Raw genomic sequence first — 20201 nt, 5'->3', positions numbered from 1 at the left:
GTTTAAGTTCTAATCATCATACTGAAAATTTACTCACTGAATAACCAATATATATATACATATATATATATATATTTATAAATTACATTTCTGTTGCTCAGAACCAAAAAGCCGTTAAAAATATTTAAAAAAAAAGAAAACAAAAATAAGAATTTGTTTATTTGTATTTAAACTATAATAATAATAAATAATATTTTTAAAGGTTTAAGCAACTCTTAAAATATTTCCTTTTTAGCTATCTGTCAAATAAAAATGTTGCAGAGCGCGACCGACTGAATAATTCTCGTTCAAGGTAAAAAACATCAAATGAAGTTGGCTTAGATACATCGTTTTTGTAAATCTTAAGAGTTGGACTTACGTCAAATTTTGGGGCTCTAGCTCAAAGCCTTAAGAGTTATAGAATTCGCCGGTTTGTTTTGGCTATAAAACGAAAATATATGTAGTCTTTAGTAAATTCAGTCAACAGTAACTTTGTGGTTAAGTATTCCTAGGCGTAGACATATATACTTGCAATGTCAGCACAAAATATTCATAAATTTGAAAGGTCAGTCACCTTAAGCAATAGCGTTTCTGCTAACCATAATTCGTCACGCCCTAACTCTTCACATATTCCAGAGGCGGATGGACACTGCACAAGCCCAATATATTCTTATCATTTCGTAAACAAGTATAAGAGGCATATAAGAGTACTCTAGTGCGGGATGCCAGATTAACGGATACGCTAAACATTATAAGCCGCTTACCCACACATGTACACTTAAGTATTTGCGAAGCTTGCTGAACCCGTGCTTGTTCTTTCTAACGCCCCTTCCTCTCCTTTTTTTGGAAGCTACATAGGTTGACTGAACTTTGGAAACTTCCAGAAGCACGATCTTAGTGGCATTGTCAGTGAATAATATAATATGACATATAAATATATGTATGTATCAAAGCCCAAATGCTTTTGAAGCTTCTAGTTAATGGATAAATCGATCAATTGCATGTGCAGATATGTATCTATACATCTACAATTATTAATCAGAGAATTTCAGAACTTATAGGAAGAATTTTGAAGCGATATTCTCTCTTACGAACTGTAATTTTTTCTGTCAGGTATTGAGCAAGAGGAATATGTGTTGCTTATCGAGCCGCGTTTTGCTTTCGAGCAACTTTTAATTAAAGATTAAAGTTTCTTATCAGCCATTAGCTGCAGTTCATATATTCATACATACATACATGTACACATGAATATATGTACATATAGACATATAGATGTGTACAGATTTAGTGGGGTGGAAAGATTTTACTTTTCACTTTTCTTTTACCCCCGAGCTAGCAATTGAATCGTTCAAATGGTTCCCAAAGTGATATAGATTTCGACTTTGGTATCAGGAGTACAAAAAAAAATAATAAAAAGTTATGTGGAAATACATTTTTGAACATGTGTGCAGGGGGTAGAGAGTGTTGTGTGATACCCCTGTGTGTGTACACTGAGAGAAAAGCATTCATTCCTCCTCGCATTCTTGCATTCAATATTCTTGAGCTTAGCACAATTTGTAATTAATGCCATAATATAATTTCAAAGCCTCATTTATCGATATATTATTATATTTAGCTGACTTTTTGTTCCGGTGTATGTGGGTACACATGTTATCTCATCATTGGGATTGATACTAGATCACTCTCACTTGGTTAACATATTCATACACATGTATACATGTTTGTATTAAGGTATGTATGCATACACACAGACACACAATCATACATACACTGGGTGTATGAGTATGGGTTGGATGCGTTAAGTCCTCGTCAGATAATAGAAATGCTGAGCAATAGCGGCGCAGCAGTAGCAGCGCAGCGGTAGCTTCAGCAACAGCACCCACCCTTACGTTGTATGCTTGAAAATTGATATTGCTATGGGTGAGAGCAAGCGCTTACCCTGAGAGAGATATGTGGAGCTAAGTAAGAACTGTCTCTCTCTCTCACTTTCTCACTAAAAAGACAAAACGACACAGACACACATACAAGCGCGTGGGAGAGCTGTGAAGCTAAGTAGGCGTCCTCACACTCTCTCTCTATATCTCTCTCTTTCAGAATAAAGAAAGACACACTCACACACATGCATGCACCCATTCATGCACACACACACACAACACACGCGAAATTATATAGATATATGTTATACACAGACACATTAGACGTTGTATTTAAATTGTGTTCTAGTGGAAAATACGGCTTAATTTGAAGTCACTTGTCGTCCGATCCGATTCATATATTAAATCAGTGTCGCGAGTTGAGTGTTCTGTGCTGGGATTGTGTTTTTCTATGAACGCAATTCAGTGAAAGGAATTTAAATCAAATTTCAACTGTGATCAAGGTATACAAAATGTAGTCCTTTCCATGGCTGTAGGAAAAAAATACAATAACAGTAACAAAAAAATAAAATATGTTCACCAATGATATCGAGCAAAAAACAACAACAAAAATAATAACAAGAAATATAAATATATATATATATATATATATATATATATATATATATATATATATATATATATAATAATGAAAATATATAAAAATGAAAATTAAAAAAAAATATATATATATATTCTCAAATCGATTCTAGGATGGAATCCCAGGCTTTGGATATATGGATTTTGTGTTATATTTAAATAAATAAGTCGAGTTGCAGACGATCAACTTATCACATATCCTGTTTTCCAATAAATTCAACAAAGTAAAGAAACCCAAATAAAAAATCCAATTTAAAAAATATAAATAGCTAAACAATAAACAATTTTCAAATTATTCTTAAAAATATTATTTAAAAAAGAATTAAAAACGTTAATACTAGAATATTTATTTCTAATTAATAAAAAGCAAAAAATAAAAATGAATTAAATAAAAAAATCAAGAATTTTAGGTAATTATAAATTAAGTAAAAGTCAAATTTTAAAAATAAATTTAAAAATTTATATGGAAAATAATGATAAATAAAAATAAATATAAACTAGTAGTTTAAAAAAAAAATTATAACTTAAAAAAGTAAAAAAAAAAAATAAATTTAAAATTAAATTTCTATAAATTTTATATTTATATATATTTTATATATATATATATATAAATCACAAGAGAAAAAATCAACTTCTACATAAACAATAAATTGTAAAATATATATGAAAAAAATAAATAAAAATACGAATTAAAGCATCAATTTTAAATAAAGTACAATAAAAATATATATTATATTAACTTTATTAAATATATAGAAACAAAAGAATACAAAATTTAAACAAAATAAAAATAATGATGTAACTAATGTATTATTAATTTCTGTTAGGCTAACCCAAAGGGGGCCAAAACAGTGAAAAGGATGGCGGTTCCTATACAAATTCGTGGATTCCTGTTATTTTTGCTACTTGTGGCTACAGCTAGCTCCGGTAAGTACACTTATACTAACTGATAAAAACAATACAGTCGTCTACTCACATGTCAAGAAATCCTCTAGATCAAAAAGAAACATTAATAAACAAGTATCTTTAAAATATATACTCTAAATACGGATTAAATTACCGTCGCGTCTTTAATGCATTACTACTTTACCTACAAGTTCTTGATACCCTATTTTCGGACAAAAATGTTTATTTGTTTTTTTGTATTACTTTTTTTTGTATTTAAATTAACTTTAATTGACATTAATTGAAATACCCGGAACAGTTCAATTCATTACAATACAGGAAGGTTTCATTTTTGGGACAATAAACCGAAATCACCTATGTGAAATGGTCTACAGACATACATAGCTGTCTATACATATATGTAGCTATATAATACCATGATGTATTTTTATAGCCATATACTTACCGTCTTTTTTGTATAAATATATATCTATGTGTATCTGTGAATACAGATACATATATAAATATACAGATATATAAATATACAGACCCTTAATGGTAAATAAAAACTTCTAAATGTATTGTATATACTTTGACTTTAATTGTGATTTGCAATCAGTCCATAGCTTAAAGTGTTTTGTTTGATTTCCGCGCATGCATTGCTAATAAGGGTATGTTGCTTAGATAGGATATCAAGAACATAGCCTTAATTGCTTCTTAATTTAAAGAAAATGTGACCATTTTTAAATTATTTTTAGAATTTTCCATTTAAAGTATTTATATTTGCTTATTACAGATAATGTAAATAACAGTAGCAAATCTGTTAATTTACATTAAAAGTATCTTTAAGTCGAGGTAACGATTTTTTGTTCATTTCAAATTACTCAATTGGCACTGTTGATTAAATATTTAAGACAAGATTATCTTGAAACCATAAACCTTGGGTGAAAGCCCGAATTATTTGAACACTCTTAGTATCCATCTATATTTATGTATATATAAAATTATATGTATATATAATTTAAATATATTTATACATTTCGTATATATTTTTAATATATTTCTAAATGCGTAAATTTCAGATGGTAGCTGCAAAACCGGATGTCCTCGAGGTGAGTTACAATGTGTACTTATTAAATATTTAATATAATTTATTTTCATTCTGTGTACATGTATTTATGTAGCCGACAATGGATTGTTAAAGTATAAGCCGGGTAATTTTTATGAGTACAACTTTGAGAGCATTTTAACGGTCGGATTGAGTCCGAGCGGTGCCGCTGAGGCGGATGATACGAGCTTGAAAGTAACTGGTACAGCAAAGATCTATGCTAGTGGAAATTGTGGCTACACCTTGCAGGTGGGCACCGTTAAGGTGGTAAACACAAAGGAGTCTGTGGAACGCAAGATCTTAAATAATATTCAAAAGCCAGTGCAGTTCACCTTAGCCAATGGCCAACTGGAACCACAAATCTGTGCCGATGCCGATGAAACAAGTTATTCGCTAAACATCAAGCGTGCGATTATCTCATTGCTGCAGACCCAAACAGGTGCTGTGACTGAAATCGACGTGTTTGGCTCGTGCCCAACCCATAGCTCAACCGCGAAATCTGGCAATGGTGAGATCCTGACAAAGGTGCGAGACCTTAACAACTGTGCGCATCGTGAGCAAATAAATAGCGGTCTGCTAACGGGCATCCTGAATGAGAAGGCAGGTGTCACGAGCAGTGCAATCTTTCAGTCCGACTACAGCAAAGAGTTGAAACTCGAGCGTGGAATTGTGGAAAATGTTCAACAGAATGAAGTCTATAAGTTTGCTGCCAGCACAAAGGGCAGCTCCGATGTTACGGCAAAGGTAGTGACGACGCTCAAGCTGAAGAACCCAGCCGGACAAGCAGGTGCAGCCCCACCTGTGGCGGTCGCAGCGAAACCCGTTAGCATTATTTTCGAAAAAAGCGATGTGTACGCTACGAAAAATCTGCCTGCTCTTAAGGCCGTTGTGAATGAACTTGTCGACTTGACGGCGGACTATGTGAAGAAAGATACAGCCAAGAAGTTTGTTGAGCTCATACGGCTGATGCGCCACTCCCACGTGGACACGTTGCTTGAATTGTCGACGTCACCGCACCCGAAGAAGGCCTTGGCACGGAAAGTTTACCTGGACGCGCTGTTCCGCACAAATACAGCTGAGTCCGCTAAAGCCATATTGAAGCAATTGCCTAAGTTTGAAGAGAAGGAAAAGCTCTTGGCCATTTTCTCACTGAATCTAATCGAAACGGTCGACAAGGAAACCTTGCATCAAGCATCTCAGCAGCTTCTGCCAACTGCGCCAAAAGAAATTTATTTGGCTGTCGGCCATTTGGTTGGTAAATTCTGCAAAGAAAATCAGTGTGAATCGAATGAGATTGAGCAGGTGTCTAAGAGGTTTATCGATGGACTGAAACACTGCAAGCCGAATACCAAAAAGGAAGAGGAACGCATTGTCTACGTACTGAAAGGCATTGGCAATGCCCAGACTTTGGTCAACAACGTGGCAGCGGCATTAAGTGAATGCATTACACCTGGTCGTAGCAATCGCATACGAGTCGCAGCTCTGCAAGCCTTTTCAGCTGTTAACTGCAAGCAGGACTTGAGTTCAAAGGCACTGAAGTTGCTTAAGGATACGAACGAAGATTCTGAACTGCGCATTGAGGCCTACTTGGCTGCCATCAAATGTCCAAGTGTTGAGTTGGCCAAGGAGATCTCGGACATTGTTAACGCCGAGCCAGTGCATCAAGTTGGAAGCTTTATAGAATCCAATTTGAGAGTAATTCGTGATTCGACAGATCCGACGCGGGAACATCAAAAATACTATTTCGAAAATATTCAAGTGACAAAGCAATTCCCCAAAGACTATCGTCGTTTTAGCTTCAACAACGAGTTCTCCTATCGCCTGGATGCGTTGGGCTTGAGTGGCAGCTCCGATTATAAGCTGATATACTCACAAAATGGTTTCTTGCCACGTTCTGCGCGTCTCAATTTGACAGCCGAGATATTGGGCAACAATTTCAATATATTCGAAGCGAATCTCCGACAAGAGAATCTCGAAAGCCTACTCGAATATTATGTGGGCCCCAAGGGCTTGTTGAACAAAGATTTCGATGAGATTGTTAAATTGATCGAAGTTGGCAACTCTGGGAACCCTGGTCATCCCACTGGTCGAGGTCGTCGTTCGCTCGTTGACGACGTTGCCAAGATTGGCAAGAAATATAAGACCTATGGCAGTCAGAAGTCCATCCAAGACTTGAATCTAGATTTATCGATCAAACTATTTGGCTCAGAATTGGCATTTTTGAGCTTGGGCGACAATATACCAACAACCTTGGACGATATCATCAAACACTTCTCAGAGGCATTCGACAAGGCCAAAAAAGAACTGACCTCGTTTGAGAAACAATATGCAAGCCATCAATTGTTTTTGGACAGCCAACTCAGCTATCCGACTGGTGTGGGTATACCTTTGGAGCTAGGCGCTCAAGGCTTTGCGGCAAACAAAGTCGATTTCGCTGTCAACATCGATGTGAATGCGATTCTGGAACAGAATTGGCAGCGTGCCAAATATCGTTTAAAGTTTGTGCCCAGCATTGACGTCAATGTTAACATACAGCTCGGCTTCAACACACAGGTGTTGGCGACAGGTGTGCGCGTGGCAACGAGTGCCCACACAGCAACTGGCAGCGATGTGGCAATTGCTTTGATCAAAGATGGCGACGGCTTCAATGTGAATGTCGAGTTGCCACGTGAGAAACTTGAGTTAATCGACATACAGGTAAAGTCTGAGTTCTATGTAGCCGAACAGGATAAGCCAATCAAGCCGGTGGCATTGAAAGTGGTCAAGAGCAAGCAGGCGTCGCCACCAACTGAAAACTGCCTGAATCAATTCAATGATTTGGGTCTGAGCCTGTGTATCAAGTCGAGCACACCTTTCCTAACTGACAGCTCATTGATTGATGAGCTAAAGTTGTCACGTGACTATAGTCTGTCCGTTTACCTGACGGCCGAGCGTAAGTTCAATGTGAAGGGCACACACTTGACACTGCCCACGGGTAGTCAGCAATGGAAATTGCAATACAGCACACCTGAGTCAAAGGTTTCGCATGATACGAGCTTGGCGTTCGAGCTAGGTACTAAGCCAAATATCTACGGACGTCTCTCGCTCGACAATTCGCAATATCATTTGGCGATTGAGGCGGGCTTCAAGAACAGCAATCAAGAGCTTGTGATCTATGGCCAACACGAACAGAACAAAGATATTAAGAGATCCAAAATTGGCTTCATCAAAAATGGCAATGAGTACAAGCCAGTGATCGAGATCGAAGACAAGAATGGTCTCACCAACAACATCAACGGCTATCATGCTGATGGCAAGATTGTCGTCCAGAAGACAGGCGATGTGCTGTCGAGATACAATTTCCAAAACTTCCAAATATTGAATCGCAACAATGACCGTATTCAGCTAAATGGCTGGATTGACCTTACACCCACCTCTCTGGAATCGCAGCTTCGCATATCGCCGAATCAGGAAACATACTTGCTCGAGGCGAACTTCAAGTTAGAGAACAATCAATATGCATTGGGTGTATTTGTGAACGATGAGCGAAAACCGGAGAACATCTACGGAACTTCAGCCCAATTGAAAATCGGCAAAGACATTTACACACTGCAATTGGTAGGCAAGGCTTTACAGTGGTCGGTAAATAGCGAGACTGAGTGGGGCTTTGTGAATGCAGCCAATTCGAATAAATTGCGTTCGGCTAAATTTAGCCAGAGTGTCATTGTCCAGCAGAAGAACAAGCGCCTGGGCTCGTTAGATGTCAAAACGAGATTTGATGAAAATCAATTTGAATTCAATGTGGTAGCCACGAGCGAGCAGAAGTTGGCAACAGTCGATATCAAGTATGAGGCAAACCAACGTTCTGTGCACGACTATGAATTGTCAGCTAAGGCTAAGTATAATAAGCACACAATTGAAATCGTATCTAGGTGCCAGATGAATAACAACCTGTTCAATATTGACAATAGTCTGACGACCAGTTGGGGCACCTCGCTAACGGCCAAGGGTGACCTGGGTCAAAGGTATTCGGCACAGGACATCCACATCGATCTGCAGGGCACTGCACAATTTACGGTTAAGGAGAAGCCTGTACAATGGCTACTCAAGGTCTTGGGCACGCCTGAGAAAACAAATAGTGAATTGCGCATCAGTCGCGACAGCTCTGAGCTACTGAAGTTGCTCAGCGAATCACAGCATCCACAAGACAAGATCTCAGCAGCCAAAGTCAATTTGATAATCAAGAACGTGCTGACAGCAAAAGCCGATTTCAAAATTGCCAAGAATAACAAAGGAGAATTTGTGGCCACAGTTGAAACACTGAAGACTGAGCCGAAGCACAAGCTGGAGATCGACACAAGGTTCCATATCCAGCAGCCGAAATACGACATCGATAGCAGCATCACATTAGATGGCAGCAGAAAGATCCATCTGAAAACTGAAAATAATATTGAAAAGCTGAAGTTTGCAACGAAAAACATTCTCGAATTTAACGAGAAGACATATTCGTTCGATGCTAATGGCGTCGTGAAGGGTGAATGGCGTACGAATGGCGATGTACAGGGTACATTCAAGCTGATCACACCCGAAAATCGTATTGTCGATGGCACTCTGAATCGTCACCTGACAACGAATCCCAGGACCCAAGTGCGACAAGGCAACCTTGATGCTCAAATCAATGAACAGGAACCAGCTGGCGGCAAAAAACGATCGATCTCATTCAAAGGCAAACTGGACCGAATGAATATTAAGACGCAGGAGATTTCGGTTAACAATCAACTGATCTACACGGACTTCAACGGACAAAAAACTGAACTCGTTGCACACGGCGAATATGTGTTGAAAGCCGCTAAGACTAAGGCTTTCGATGTTGGAGTCAAAGTAGAAGGCCATTTGATTGAGAAACCCATTGATGTTGCAGTGGTCATTGATGAGCTGAGCGATACGAATTTAGTGGGACGCGTTTCGGGTAAATATGGCCAGAGTGTAACAGTTAATCTGAATGGCAAATATAGTGGTGCAGGTGAGTCAAATACACCGGCCACATATGAAGTGCATCTCAATCTGCAAGCGACCGAAACTAAGTTCAAAAATCTTCAACTCAGCAGCAACGGCAAAGTGGGTGCCGAAATAGTTGAATTTGTTTTGAGTACGAAATCAGACAACGGCGAATACACAAAGGTGAATACGGTCTGGCAAGGCAATGCCAAGCAAGGCACCTACACATTCAATGCCCAAAATAACCTCCTGCAAGCACCTGTTAAAGTTTCTGGCAGCTACCAAAATGAGAAGACCGGAAGCATCCGAGACGGCGACGCCAAAGGAAAACAGAAGTTCACGATCAATGCCGAATATGGCGACAAGTACATTAAGAGTGATGCGGACGTTAACTTCGACGATGCCAATGCAGCTTCGCTGAGCTACAAGCTGGACACTAGCAATGAGCATTTGAAGAATATTGAGGTCGTAATACAGCATCAGAAGCCAGCCGAAAGCAGCCATACACTCAGTATACAGGTGAAGCAGGCCAGCAAGAGCTATTCATTCGACTCGAAAATCTATAGTTCCAGCCACAAGAAAGGACTCGACCTACGCGCTACCCTACCCGATAGTCAGCCGATTGTTCTAGTTGCATTCATAGAGATTTTGGGCGAGCGTAAAGCAAAGCTATCATTGGATATACAGAATCTGATCGAGTTGGACTTGCAATTGAATAGCGAGGCATCGTATGTGAGTGTCGATGATTTCTATATTGTTGGCAATTGGAATTCAAAGAAATTGCACCTGAACAACTACGACTTGGATGTGAGGGCACAAGGTAAAAATATCAAGGTGCTGCTTAAGCATGCACAAGGCGTTGAGTTCTCTAGCAGTGCTAGCTACAATTTGAAAAAGGAGCACAAGAAATCAATTATTGAGGGTCAGGGCCAGGTGCAATACAAAGGTAAAACACACAATGGCAATTTCAAGCTTCAACGCCAACAATACAATCTCGACGAGGATCAGGAAGTTGGCTTTGCTTACACTTTCAACGGTAACTTCGGACCAAAAAATGGCGTCTCTACCATCAAGTTGACGAACAAGGAATTCAACACTAAGCTATCCATATGTGAAGAGAAGAAACAATGCACCAATATACAGTTGCAATCGAGCGTTAAGATCGTTGAGGACAAACTGCAGCATGATGTGCTGGTGCTATTAGATCTTCGCGAACTGGGCTATCCCTATGAACTGGAGCTGAAATCGAAGAATATTCGCGAAAACCTTAACACTTTGTATAATCTCGATGCTCGCATCATATCCAGCAACAATCTGAAATATCAGCTAACAGTCGCCGCTGACCCGACAGCAACGACCATTCAATTGACCTTGCCCAAACGGCAAATTGTGTTTGAGACTAAGCAACAGATACCTGATCGCCATCAACTCTTCGGGCGCTATGAACAGTCGGCTGCATTCTATATAGACAAGTTGCAGAGACCAAATGATGTGGCACGAGTCTCGGCGGTGCTAGATGTGACAGGCGTTGAGCAGGTGTCCTTCATTGGAAAAGGCCAGCTTAAGGTGGAGCATCCCACAATTCGTCCTTTGAGCATTAGCGGCACATTCGATGCAAATCGCAATCAACGCGTACTAAGCAGTGAGCTCACATTCGATATATTCCGCTCACCTGAGCAAAAGATAGTTGCAACTCAACTCATTCGCAATAGTCAGACGGAAAAAGGTTTCGATTTGAGTTCGAAGCACGAAATCAAGTCAACCGGACTGCGCTTCCAGTATGAGTTGAACACGAAGTCAGCCCTCAATTTGGAAACGAAGGAATTTAGTGCCAGCAGCGAGCTGCAAAGCAGCACAGGTGATCTGAAGGCAGATGCGCAAATCTTTGGCAACAAAGAGCGCTTTGAATTCCAACTGAGTGCATTGAACGAGCAAATCGTTCGGCTAGTTGGTAACTTCGACTGGCAAAAGCGTACTGCTAAAATCAATTCGAAACTCCAGATTTTCGGACAGAAATCTGTTGAATTCAGCGGAGAATTGCAACCGACCTGGTCCAAGGCCACGCTGAAGCGACAAGATCTAATTGATGCCAGTGCTGAGCTGAAGCTTGGCAAAGAACTTAAATTCGATGTCATTGGCGCTGGCAAGCCCATTTTGAATGGACGCATCGCTCTGGATCCACCCAACTTCCTGCAAACCAGCTACAAAACAAATGACGACGATGTTAAAGCATTTTTGGTAAGCGAATTATGTATACCGATCCAACCATATATGTCTATCTGGTTGTCGAGAACTCTTACTTGTTTAATGGCCCTATATGTAGATTTATTTTAATATTGGCTTTACTCATCTCCCAATAGAACTCTGTGGAAACAGAAATCAAGAAAGAAACAGACGCAATAACTGACAATTTGAAAAAACGCTTTGAAAAGGTTCGTCAGGATGTTGAGAGAAATGGGAAATTAGCTGCGGACAGTGCACCAGATTTTGCAAAACTGAAAACCGGATACGAGAGTCAGTTGAAGAATATAATTAAGGAGCTCGAAAGCGATCCCTCATTGAAACCAATCGTGGAAGCTGTGTAAGTATTGCTTTTATCATTATCAAAAAAAACTCAATCTCTCTTATATATAGATTCAACAAATTGTTTAATATCCCCAAATTCGTATGTTTTGCCGATGTTACAGGGTACATTAGAAACTAAATTTGATATTATTCTCAAATTAGTCTTGGCACACCTTTGTATTCTTGAAACTGGTTACAGGGTATCTAATGTACCCAGCCATTCGATCTTAAAATCTTATAATGACTGTTTCGATATTTTCCATTTTAGACGAACCCTCTTCGAGAAGATAAGCAACGCAATAGATGAATTAACAAAGACGATATCGGAGAACTATGCAAAATTAAGCAAGACATTCAAAGAAGTTTTAGATAAATTGAATGATCTGTGGGAGAACTCATTGCTTAAGATCTGGGAACAATTGATTGTATCGCTGACAAAGGTGGCTGGACAACTGCGTATCGAGCTAGTTAACATCTATACTAATGTGGTCAAGGAGTTTGTCGCTTGGCTAGAGAAATATGGACCTGCACTGAAAAATTATGGCAAGGCAATTAGTGACGCGCTGAAGCCACTGCATGAAGCAGCGCAAGAGTTGATCAAGGTGGTTCTACATTCCGTTGAGGAGCTGCTTGATGAGGTCAAGGAATACGTTGCCAAATTTCCGACATTCGAGACGCTGCGCAACGAGCTGGGCAACAAAATTAAGGAACTGAAACTTGTGGAGCGAACACTGGAGGTACTCAACAATATCTTTGAGCAACTGAATATCCTGCCCCAAACGCCGGAAATCACTGAACTTCTGCAAAAGGTGCACAAATTCCTGGAAGCGAAACTTAAACAGCAGCCCGTCGATGACGACAAATGGTTGAATGATATATCCAAACTGCTATTGAGGGCTGTGCGTTCCGTGTTGGCTGCACTTAAAGGCAGTAAATCTGTGGAGAGCGTTGCATTCTTCGACGACTCCACTCTCAGCTGGTGGCCCTCATCATTAGACGGCTTTGCCAAATTGCCATTGTTGCTGTCGTTCCGATCGAGCGTCATCAACTTTTTGCTGAACGAAAAATGGGAGAGTATATTCAAGAAGGACCTATTCTCACATTGGCTATTCTTCCATGACTTTGAACTACATGGCCACATTGTTGATGGTCAGCATGTATTTAGTTTTGATGGCCAGAGCTATGCCTATCCCGGCAATTGCAAATATATCTTTGCTCAGGACAGTGTTGACAAGAACTTCACGGTGATTGGCCAGCTGAATAACGGTAAGTTGAAGGCCATTACGCTCATTGATCGCGATGGCAATTCCGTGGAAGTCAGCGATAGTATCGCGCTTAAAGTGAACGGAAAAGCTGTTGAATATCCGCAACACTTGCCCGGCATTCATACGTGGCGCCGCTTCTACACGGTGCATATACACTCAGAATACGGTGTTACCGTCGTATGTACAACTGACTTGAAGGTATGCCACGTCAATGTCAACGGATTCTACACAAGCAAAACCCGCGGCCTTCTGGGCAACGCCAATGCCGAGCCATACGATGATTTGCTGCTAATCGATGGTACCCTCGCCAGCGACTCTGCTGCACTGGGCAACGATTATGCTGTTGGTAAATGCAGTCCCATAACATTCGACAAGAGCCAGTTGGAAAGCCAGACTCAAAACGAAATATGCTCCGACATCTTTAGCATCGATTCGCCATTGGCGCTATACTATTTGACGTTGGACGCTCGTCCCTATCGCAGCGCCTGCGATGTTGCTGTGCGAAGTGTACCCGAGAAAGATAGGGAATCGGTGGCATGCACCTTTGCCCTGGCCTATGGCTCAGCATTGAAGCTGCAAAACAAATGGGTATTATTGCCGCCACGTTGCTTGAAATGTACCGGTGCCGCAGGTCAACGTGAACTGGGCGAAGAGTTCAGCGTCAAAATACCATCGAACAAAGCCGACGTTGTCTTTGTGGTTGACATCAATGTGACGCCAACTGTGTTGGCTAATTTGGTAGCTCCGGCAATTACCGATATACGCGAATCGCTAAAGACACGTGGATTCACTGACGTTCAAATTGGAGTCATAGCTTTCGATGAGACGAAACGTTATCCTGCACTGCTAACCAGCGACAATGGCAAAATTAACTACAGAGGCAACGTAGCCAATGTGCAACTGAATGGACCAAATAATTTCTGTGAAAATTGTGTGGAGCAAATCATAACCGAAAAGCGTATATTGGAGATCTATAATATGCTGGAGCGCTTCATCAAGACCATTGTGCCGCAATCTGATGAGAAAGCATTCCACTTAGCCTTGGATTATCCATTCCGCGCTGGGGCTGCCAAGAGCATAATTGGCGTTCGAAGCAATTCGCTTGAGTACAATAATTGGGTAATATATTTGATTGCATTGTTTTTTTAAATGTATTTAAATGTAATTATTTAAATATTTCTTCAAAAGTGGAAATTCGTACGAGCACAAATAACTGGAACTACGACCAAATTCGATGGAGCTCTTCTTCACTTAATTGCGCCAATCAAAGGCCTTGCTCTGGAAGGTGTGCCAGCTGAAAAGCTAGTTGGTAGGTCTTATTAAAATATATTAAGCAGCCAGAAATTAAATACATTTTTTCCAAGGTTTTAATGCTCGCCTGGTCGCTACGCTGGATGGCAAGGACAATAAGAAACGCTCGAAATTGCAATTCGAAAATGATATGGGCATTGATTTCGTACTCAATAATGGAGGATGGGCATTCAACACCCAAAATTTTGATAAACTGAAGGCAGGTGATCAAAAGAAATTGCTTAACCAGGTAACATCTTCTATTGCGGACACACTCTTCAAAACGGAAACGATCAGCGAATGTCGCTGCCTGCCTGTACACGGCTTGCATGGTCAGCACAAGTGCCAGATTAAATCGTCGACGTTTGTGCCCAACAAGAAACCGAAGGCCGCATAAAGAACAAACCATGACATAACAATATTATTTCTTAGCTGCAATTTCCTCTAATTGTAAACAAAAATGGAACAATACCAATTTCTTAAATAAGTTATTAAACATGCTTATTTTAAATAAAATGCACTTCGTTAATATTTTAAAGACAATAAGCTTATTATATATATTTACATATATTTGACATAAGTATGTATGAATTCCTGTATCACCACAAATCTCATATATTTGAGTTAACGGGCCAAGAACTATTGTGTTGAAAACGCCCCGCACTTCCACAACCATGTTAAGCTATTTGAAAGTGCTGAAATACTTCAGCACACAGTTCCAAGTCACTGTTTAAAGACCCAGTTGGTTAGGCAACGAAAAGTTCCGCAGCTATGTTAAAATATTTGAACGGGGCGATCATCAGCATATGGTTCCAAGTCACTGTAATTTTTTACTTTAACTAACAGTTCAGTTGTGGCGCCACATTTTCGTTCTGTTCTCTGTTTTCCCATATGAAGTTGGGCGGGCAGCAGATAATATATTTAACATATTTAACATCAAATTTGCGTCAACACTTAGGAGAAAATAAATATAGCTTATGCATATAATAGTACCAAAAACATCCGAAAAATATAATGGTTGCATTGATTATGAAATCGAAGACTGTGCATGATTGTTTACTTGAATTCTGAGGACTGCGATAGTCTGCCAGAAACACCTCAAGAAACCTTCACGTTCTCACTGGCTTTAAGACAGACAACGGTATCCATGTTGCTGCATTTTTAGACCTAGAACACGAAAAGGGCTCTGGTCTAGAACATTGATCGAAACTGGGGATGACAAGCATAACAATTCACATTAAGGAAACTGCCACCAACCATAATTTAAATTCATAATAAATAATAAAATATATATATGTATAGAAAAAAAAAAAAAAAAATATATATATATATATATATATATATATATATATAAATTTAAATTTTTAAATTTTATGTACTTTGTAAATTCACGAATCACGAATTAATCGCGAAGTGTTATCGATGATACTTACTACACGATTGACAGTATTAACTAAATATTTAAGACTTTGCGCAATGCCTTTCACATTCGGTAACGGAGATCAAATTCAATTAAATAACTTCTATTAAATCCAAAAAATGGCGTAATTGACAACAACCTTCTCGATAGGTCACAATGATGAACTTGAACTACTAAATCTAGAAATCGGTATAACGTTCATCTCTAACGTTGTTGTGTATTTATAAATAAAAAATTATGAATTGATTGTGTATGATAGTGAATAGGTGCTATTGTTGTTCATTTGGTTGAGCAAGAAAACGGCACAATGAATTCATTAGAGGAGCAGTTGAAGCAATTAACTATATTAAATAGCAGGTGCGACGATGGACATGCGAAATCCGGAAAAGTCGCAGCTTTAGTTGACAACTTACAGCAGAAATCTGGTGCTGCTCAAAATGTCGCCGCTCTCGCCAAATCGAAGACGGCACCAACCATTCCACCGAAGCCATTCAAAAAAACTGATATGCCTCAGGTGAAAAATAATTGAAAACGTCTGAGTGGACAAATTAAATATGACTGAATAAGTTTGTAGGTACCCCTCAGCAAATTAGTTACCGACACCCGAGAGCCACTTTTTTCACAGCCACTGCCTAGCGGGTCCAATCTTTTACTGAAGCAGCCCATATATGCGAGTAAAAGCGGCGACAAGACCAGCAACAGCCGAACTACTTTGGATAACCCAGCTATATTGGAACAGCAATTAGAAGCTTTAGCGTATCACAAACAGCAAATGGAGAAAAAAGGACTATTGGGCGCGCAGAGTAAACAAATTGCGGAGTATATTGATAGCATTCCGAAACTATCTTCCACATCGCTAAGTGGCCATAACTTTTCTAGGCAGACTGCATCTATTTATAGCAATCTGCCACACTCTTCAGAGTGTCCAACGAATGATTCGAAATCTGTATTTGTGCAACCAAATGATTCTTCCAACGTCCAACAAACTTCTACACAAAATGGTAAGTTTTATTATAATCTGGGATCCTGAAACTTCGGTGCGATCAAGGAAGATGATCCGCCCCTAAATGCTTTAGCGGAAATTTGAATCGTTTTAAAGAGACTTTGATAATCGATAATAAACAAATGATTAAAAACAAATATTTACAATATATTACAGATCCAATCATTGCTAATGTAATGTCCCCGATTCGAAAGCTTTCTATTTGGACAAACCCATTTTTAGATAAGGAACTGGAAGAAGATTTACCACAGCCTCCAAGTCCAGTCAGCTCTTCGTATAGTGAGCTGCGAAGAGCTAGCGATGTCTTTAGCAAAGCTGTCGATTTACAAGAAAAAATTCCAAATAAACCGATGGCAACATCAATGTCCCGGGCAAATCATACCAATCAATATGCTACACAAAACGTAAATTCGCATATCATAATATATCATCAAATAATAATAATTCAACAAAGTTGTAATATTTATTTCAGAGCTTTCAAAATAAGACGTGTGGCGAATATTTAGGTTATGGTTCATTATCACAGGTAGGAACATATTATATTATAATATTATATAAATATATGGTATATGGTTAATAGATGCGACGTCAACGATCTCATGTACATTTAAGAATATATAGATGTTGTGGATATATGAAATTTAAGCACCAGTAACATGAGCATCAAATGTATGATGTACATATGACCATAAACTCATTGAAATGTGATCACATAAAGTGTATATTTTTTATATATTCCGTCCGTCTAACTTTTTTTTTTCATTGATTTTCTTATGTTTGGATAGAGCTCTTCGACATATGATTCGATATACGAGCCGATAAATCCACGTCCACCCAGTGATATGTCTTCACGTACTACCAATTGCAATATATATGCTACGTATGTAAATCAACACAATATGCCGGTTAGCATGTGGAACAAAACGGCAGTGGAACAAAGTGGAAGTAGATTTAATACACCCATTTACTGCAATGGCGAAGCTAAAGTAGAGGGTTCTCCCCCGACTAATATTGGATTTTCGAAAAGAAATGTTAATGATGAACACATGAGTCAATATCATTTATCATCGATTGATTCGGCAAACGAGGTGGAGAGCTACGGTCGGTATATGTTTAGAATATATTAAATAATTTATATGTATATAATAATAATAATATTATAATTCTCTTTGTGTATTACCCATATAGGTCGATGTTTCAAGTGTAAAGAACGGGTTCTGGGCGAAAGTAGTGGATGCACTGCGATGGATCAAATTTATCACATTTCATGTTTCACATGCACCGAATGTCAACTGAATTTGCAGGGCAAACCATTTTATGCACTTGAAGGACAACCATTCTGCGAATTTGACTATTTGCAAACACTTGAGAAATGTTCAGTTTGCTTGAAGCCAATTTTAGAAAGAATCTTAAGAGCCACTGGCAAGCCCTATCATCCACAATGTTTTACCTGCGTTGTCTGTGGAAATAGTTTGGATGGTAAAAAATATATAACTCAACTCTCTGACCATCATTACTCATTCACGAAAAGAGTATCGTATCAACTGGCATAGCTCTACCTATTGAATCAATTGGTTATTCGGATCATGTATATATATTTTTAAAAGTTCGCTAGGTGTTCTTCCGTTTTTTAGGTTTAGTTTTAGATTCAATGTTTTTTGGTTTGATAACTGAACGAAGCAATTTACTTATAGGATTAGTAGTGGATGCAAATGAAAATTTTTGAATATGTATATATGTGATTATACTGGCTGTAAAACTGTATAAGATATAGAATCGTTTAAATTTAAAATTTCTAGCAAAAGGAGTGTATTGAATCGAACACTTTTAACAAGTGATCGAATATTAACAAATATTCATGTCTTTCAACAAATAACAATTAAAATTTTTTGTTTTTGATTTGCAGCTATTCCGTTCACAGTGGATGCGACGAATCAAAATTATTGCATTGCTGATTTCCATAAGTGTGTTGGATCATATATATATATATGTATATATATATATATATATATATATATATATATAGTATAATTGTAGAGGTTTATTAATGAAAATTAATAAACATTTCAGGAAATTTGCACCGCGTTGCTGTGTCTGCCAGGAGCCCATTATGCCGGAGCCTGGACAAGAAGAAACCGTGCGAGTTGTTGCCCTCGATCGAAGTTTTCATCTAGAATGCTATAAATGTGAGGTGAGAAATTCAGTAAAATATATTTAGTTTATTATGTTATGAAATATTAATATGTATCGTTCGTCATCCGGTTAGCGCTCCGCCCCACTTTTAATAATTTATATGTTCCTAACCGTCATATTTGCATGCTATAAAAAATCAGTCATTGAAGCTTACTTTGTTGATTCTCGACTATCTAAACCAAATATAGCTAAAATAAAAAATTCACACCGAAAGAATTATCAACTCTCTACTTGTTTCTCTGCCTCATATCAAGCATATCAAGTTTGTTTCAAATAATCGATAACTGCTCCCGTTTTTATGTTATCGATTACAAGCATGATCGAAGTGCAATTACTTATTTAATTATATCTCGTACAGCTTAAGAGCTGAAGCCTCCAAACTTTGTATTAAGTTTTATGTATATTTGATACAATTTTGATTTTGTTTATTTTGGATACCGAATCCAAATTTTGGCAAATTCTTTCAATTTAAGTTCGGTTGGAAATAGGGCCAATGTGTAAAAGTTTGCATTGTTATTAGGCCGACAGTTACTCCAATACAATTCGTAGATATGCTAAAAATCATCATAAAATAATATGCAATTCATCAAATTCCATTAAATAATATAGAAGTTATTAAACAAAACGCCAAGCGTCCGAAACTTTCCAATACTTGTGCACTAACACATTGAAATGCATTTTTTTCTATTCGAAAAATCGAAATTGCAATTGAATAATGTTTGAATTATCAGCTGTAAATTTAGTTGAGACTTGCAGCTTTTTATGTTGGTAGAGGCGGCACTCGTTGGCGAGAAGTTCTGGGTTTAATGTCGGGCGGCGTCGGAAGCTTTTTATTTATTTTTTAGTTTTGAAGTGGCAGTGTTGATAGAGTTGATGCGATCGATACAAACTATGGAATATATTTAAAAAAAAAAGCAGATTGAACCTGACTAGAGCTTTCTTGCTTGTTTTTGCGAGTTTTAGCCCAGATTGTTAAGAATAAAAGTAAACTTCAATAATTGAT

General features: G+C 38.4%; 2 protein-coding genes across 2 annotated transcripts; both read left to right on the top strand.

Moving 5' to 3' along the window:
* Nucleotides 1-2223: 2223 nt before the first annotated feature.
* On the top strand, nt 2224-15098 carry LOC111598028 (apolipophorins). Its single transcript, XM_023313055.2, has 8 exons — nt 2224-2356; nt 3320-3419; nt 4460-4489; nt 4562-11700; nt 11823-12043; nt 12296-14411; nt 14481-14601; nt 14657-15098. Exons 2-8 carry the CDS (start codon nt 3353-3355, stop codon nt 14977-14979), a joined length of 10017 nt encoding a protein of 3338 aa, XP_023168823.2. The 5' UTR covers nt 2224-2356; nt 3320-3352; the 3' UTR covers nt 14980-15098.
* Nucleotides 15099-16207: 1109 nt separating this feature from the next.
* On the top strand, nt 16208-18635 carry LOC111598035 (LIM domain-containing protein 1). Its single transcript, XM_023313067.1, has 6 exons — nt 16208-16516; nt 16577-17003; nt 17162-17409; nt 17478-17531; nt 17791-18106; nt 18194-18635. Exons 1-6 carry the CDS (start codon nt 16310-16312, stop codon nt 18556-18558), a joined length of 1617 nt encoding a protein of 538 aa, XP_023168835.1. The 5' UTR covers nt 16208-16309; the 3' UTR covers nt 18559-18635.
* Nucleotides 18636-20201: the final 1566 nt, after the last annotated feature.

The sequence above is a fragment of the Drosophila hydei genome, unplaced genomic scaffold, assembly GCF_003285905.1.
Source record: "Drosophila hydei strain 15085-1641.00,03,60 unplaced genomic scaffold, DhydRS2 tig00008145-arrow-arrow-pilon, whole genome shotgun sequence".
NCBI lineage: Eukaryota > Metazoa > Arthropoda > Insecta > Diptera > Drosophilidae > Drosophila > Drosophila hydei.
Note: the sequence above shows the minus strand (reverse complement) of the source record. Positions and strands in the feature narration are given on the sequence as shown.

Bases quoted from the DNA above. Each gene is read 5' to 3' on its own strand.
- LOC111598028 (XM_023313055.2), top strand. From the start codon at position 3,353: ATGGCGGTTCCTATACAAATTCGTGGATTCCTGTTATTTTTGCTACTT. The intron at 11,701-11,822 runs GTAAGCGAATTA...ATCTCCCAATAG, and splicing joins ACGATGTTAAAGCATTTTTG to AACTCTGTGGAAACAGAAAT. The intron at 14,412-14,480 runs GTAATATATTTG...TTTCTTCAAAAG, and splicing joins CGCTTGAGTACAATAATTGG to TGGAAATTCGTACGAGCACA.
- LOC111598035 (XM_023313067.1), top strand. From the start codon at position 16,310: ATGAATTCATTAGAGGAGCAGTTGAAGCAATTAACTATATTAAATAGC. The intron at 17,004-17,161 runs GTAAGTTTTATT...AATATATTACAG, and splicing joins ACAAACTTCTACACAAAATG to ATCCAATCATTGCTAATGTA. The intron at 17,532-17,790 runs GTAGGAACATAT...ATGTTTGGATAG, and splicing joins GTTATGGTTCATTATCACAG to AGCTCTTCGACATATGATTC.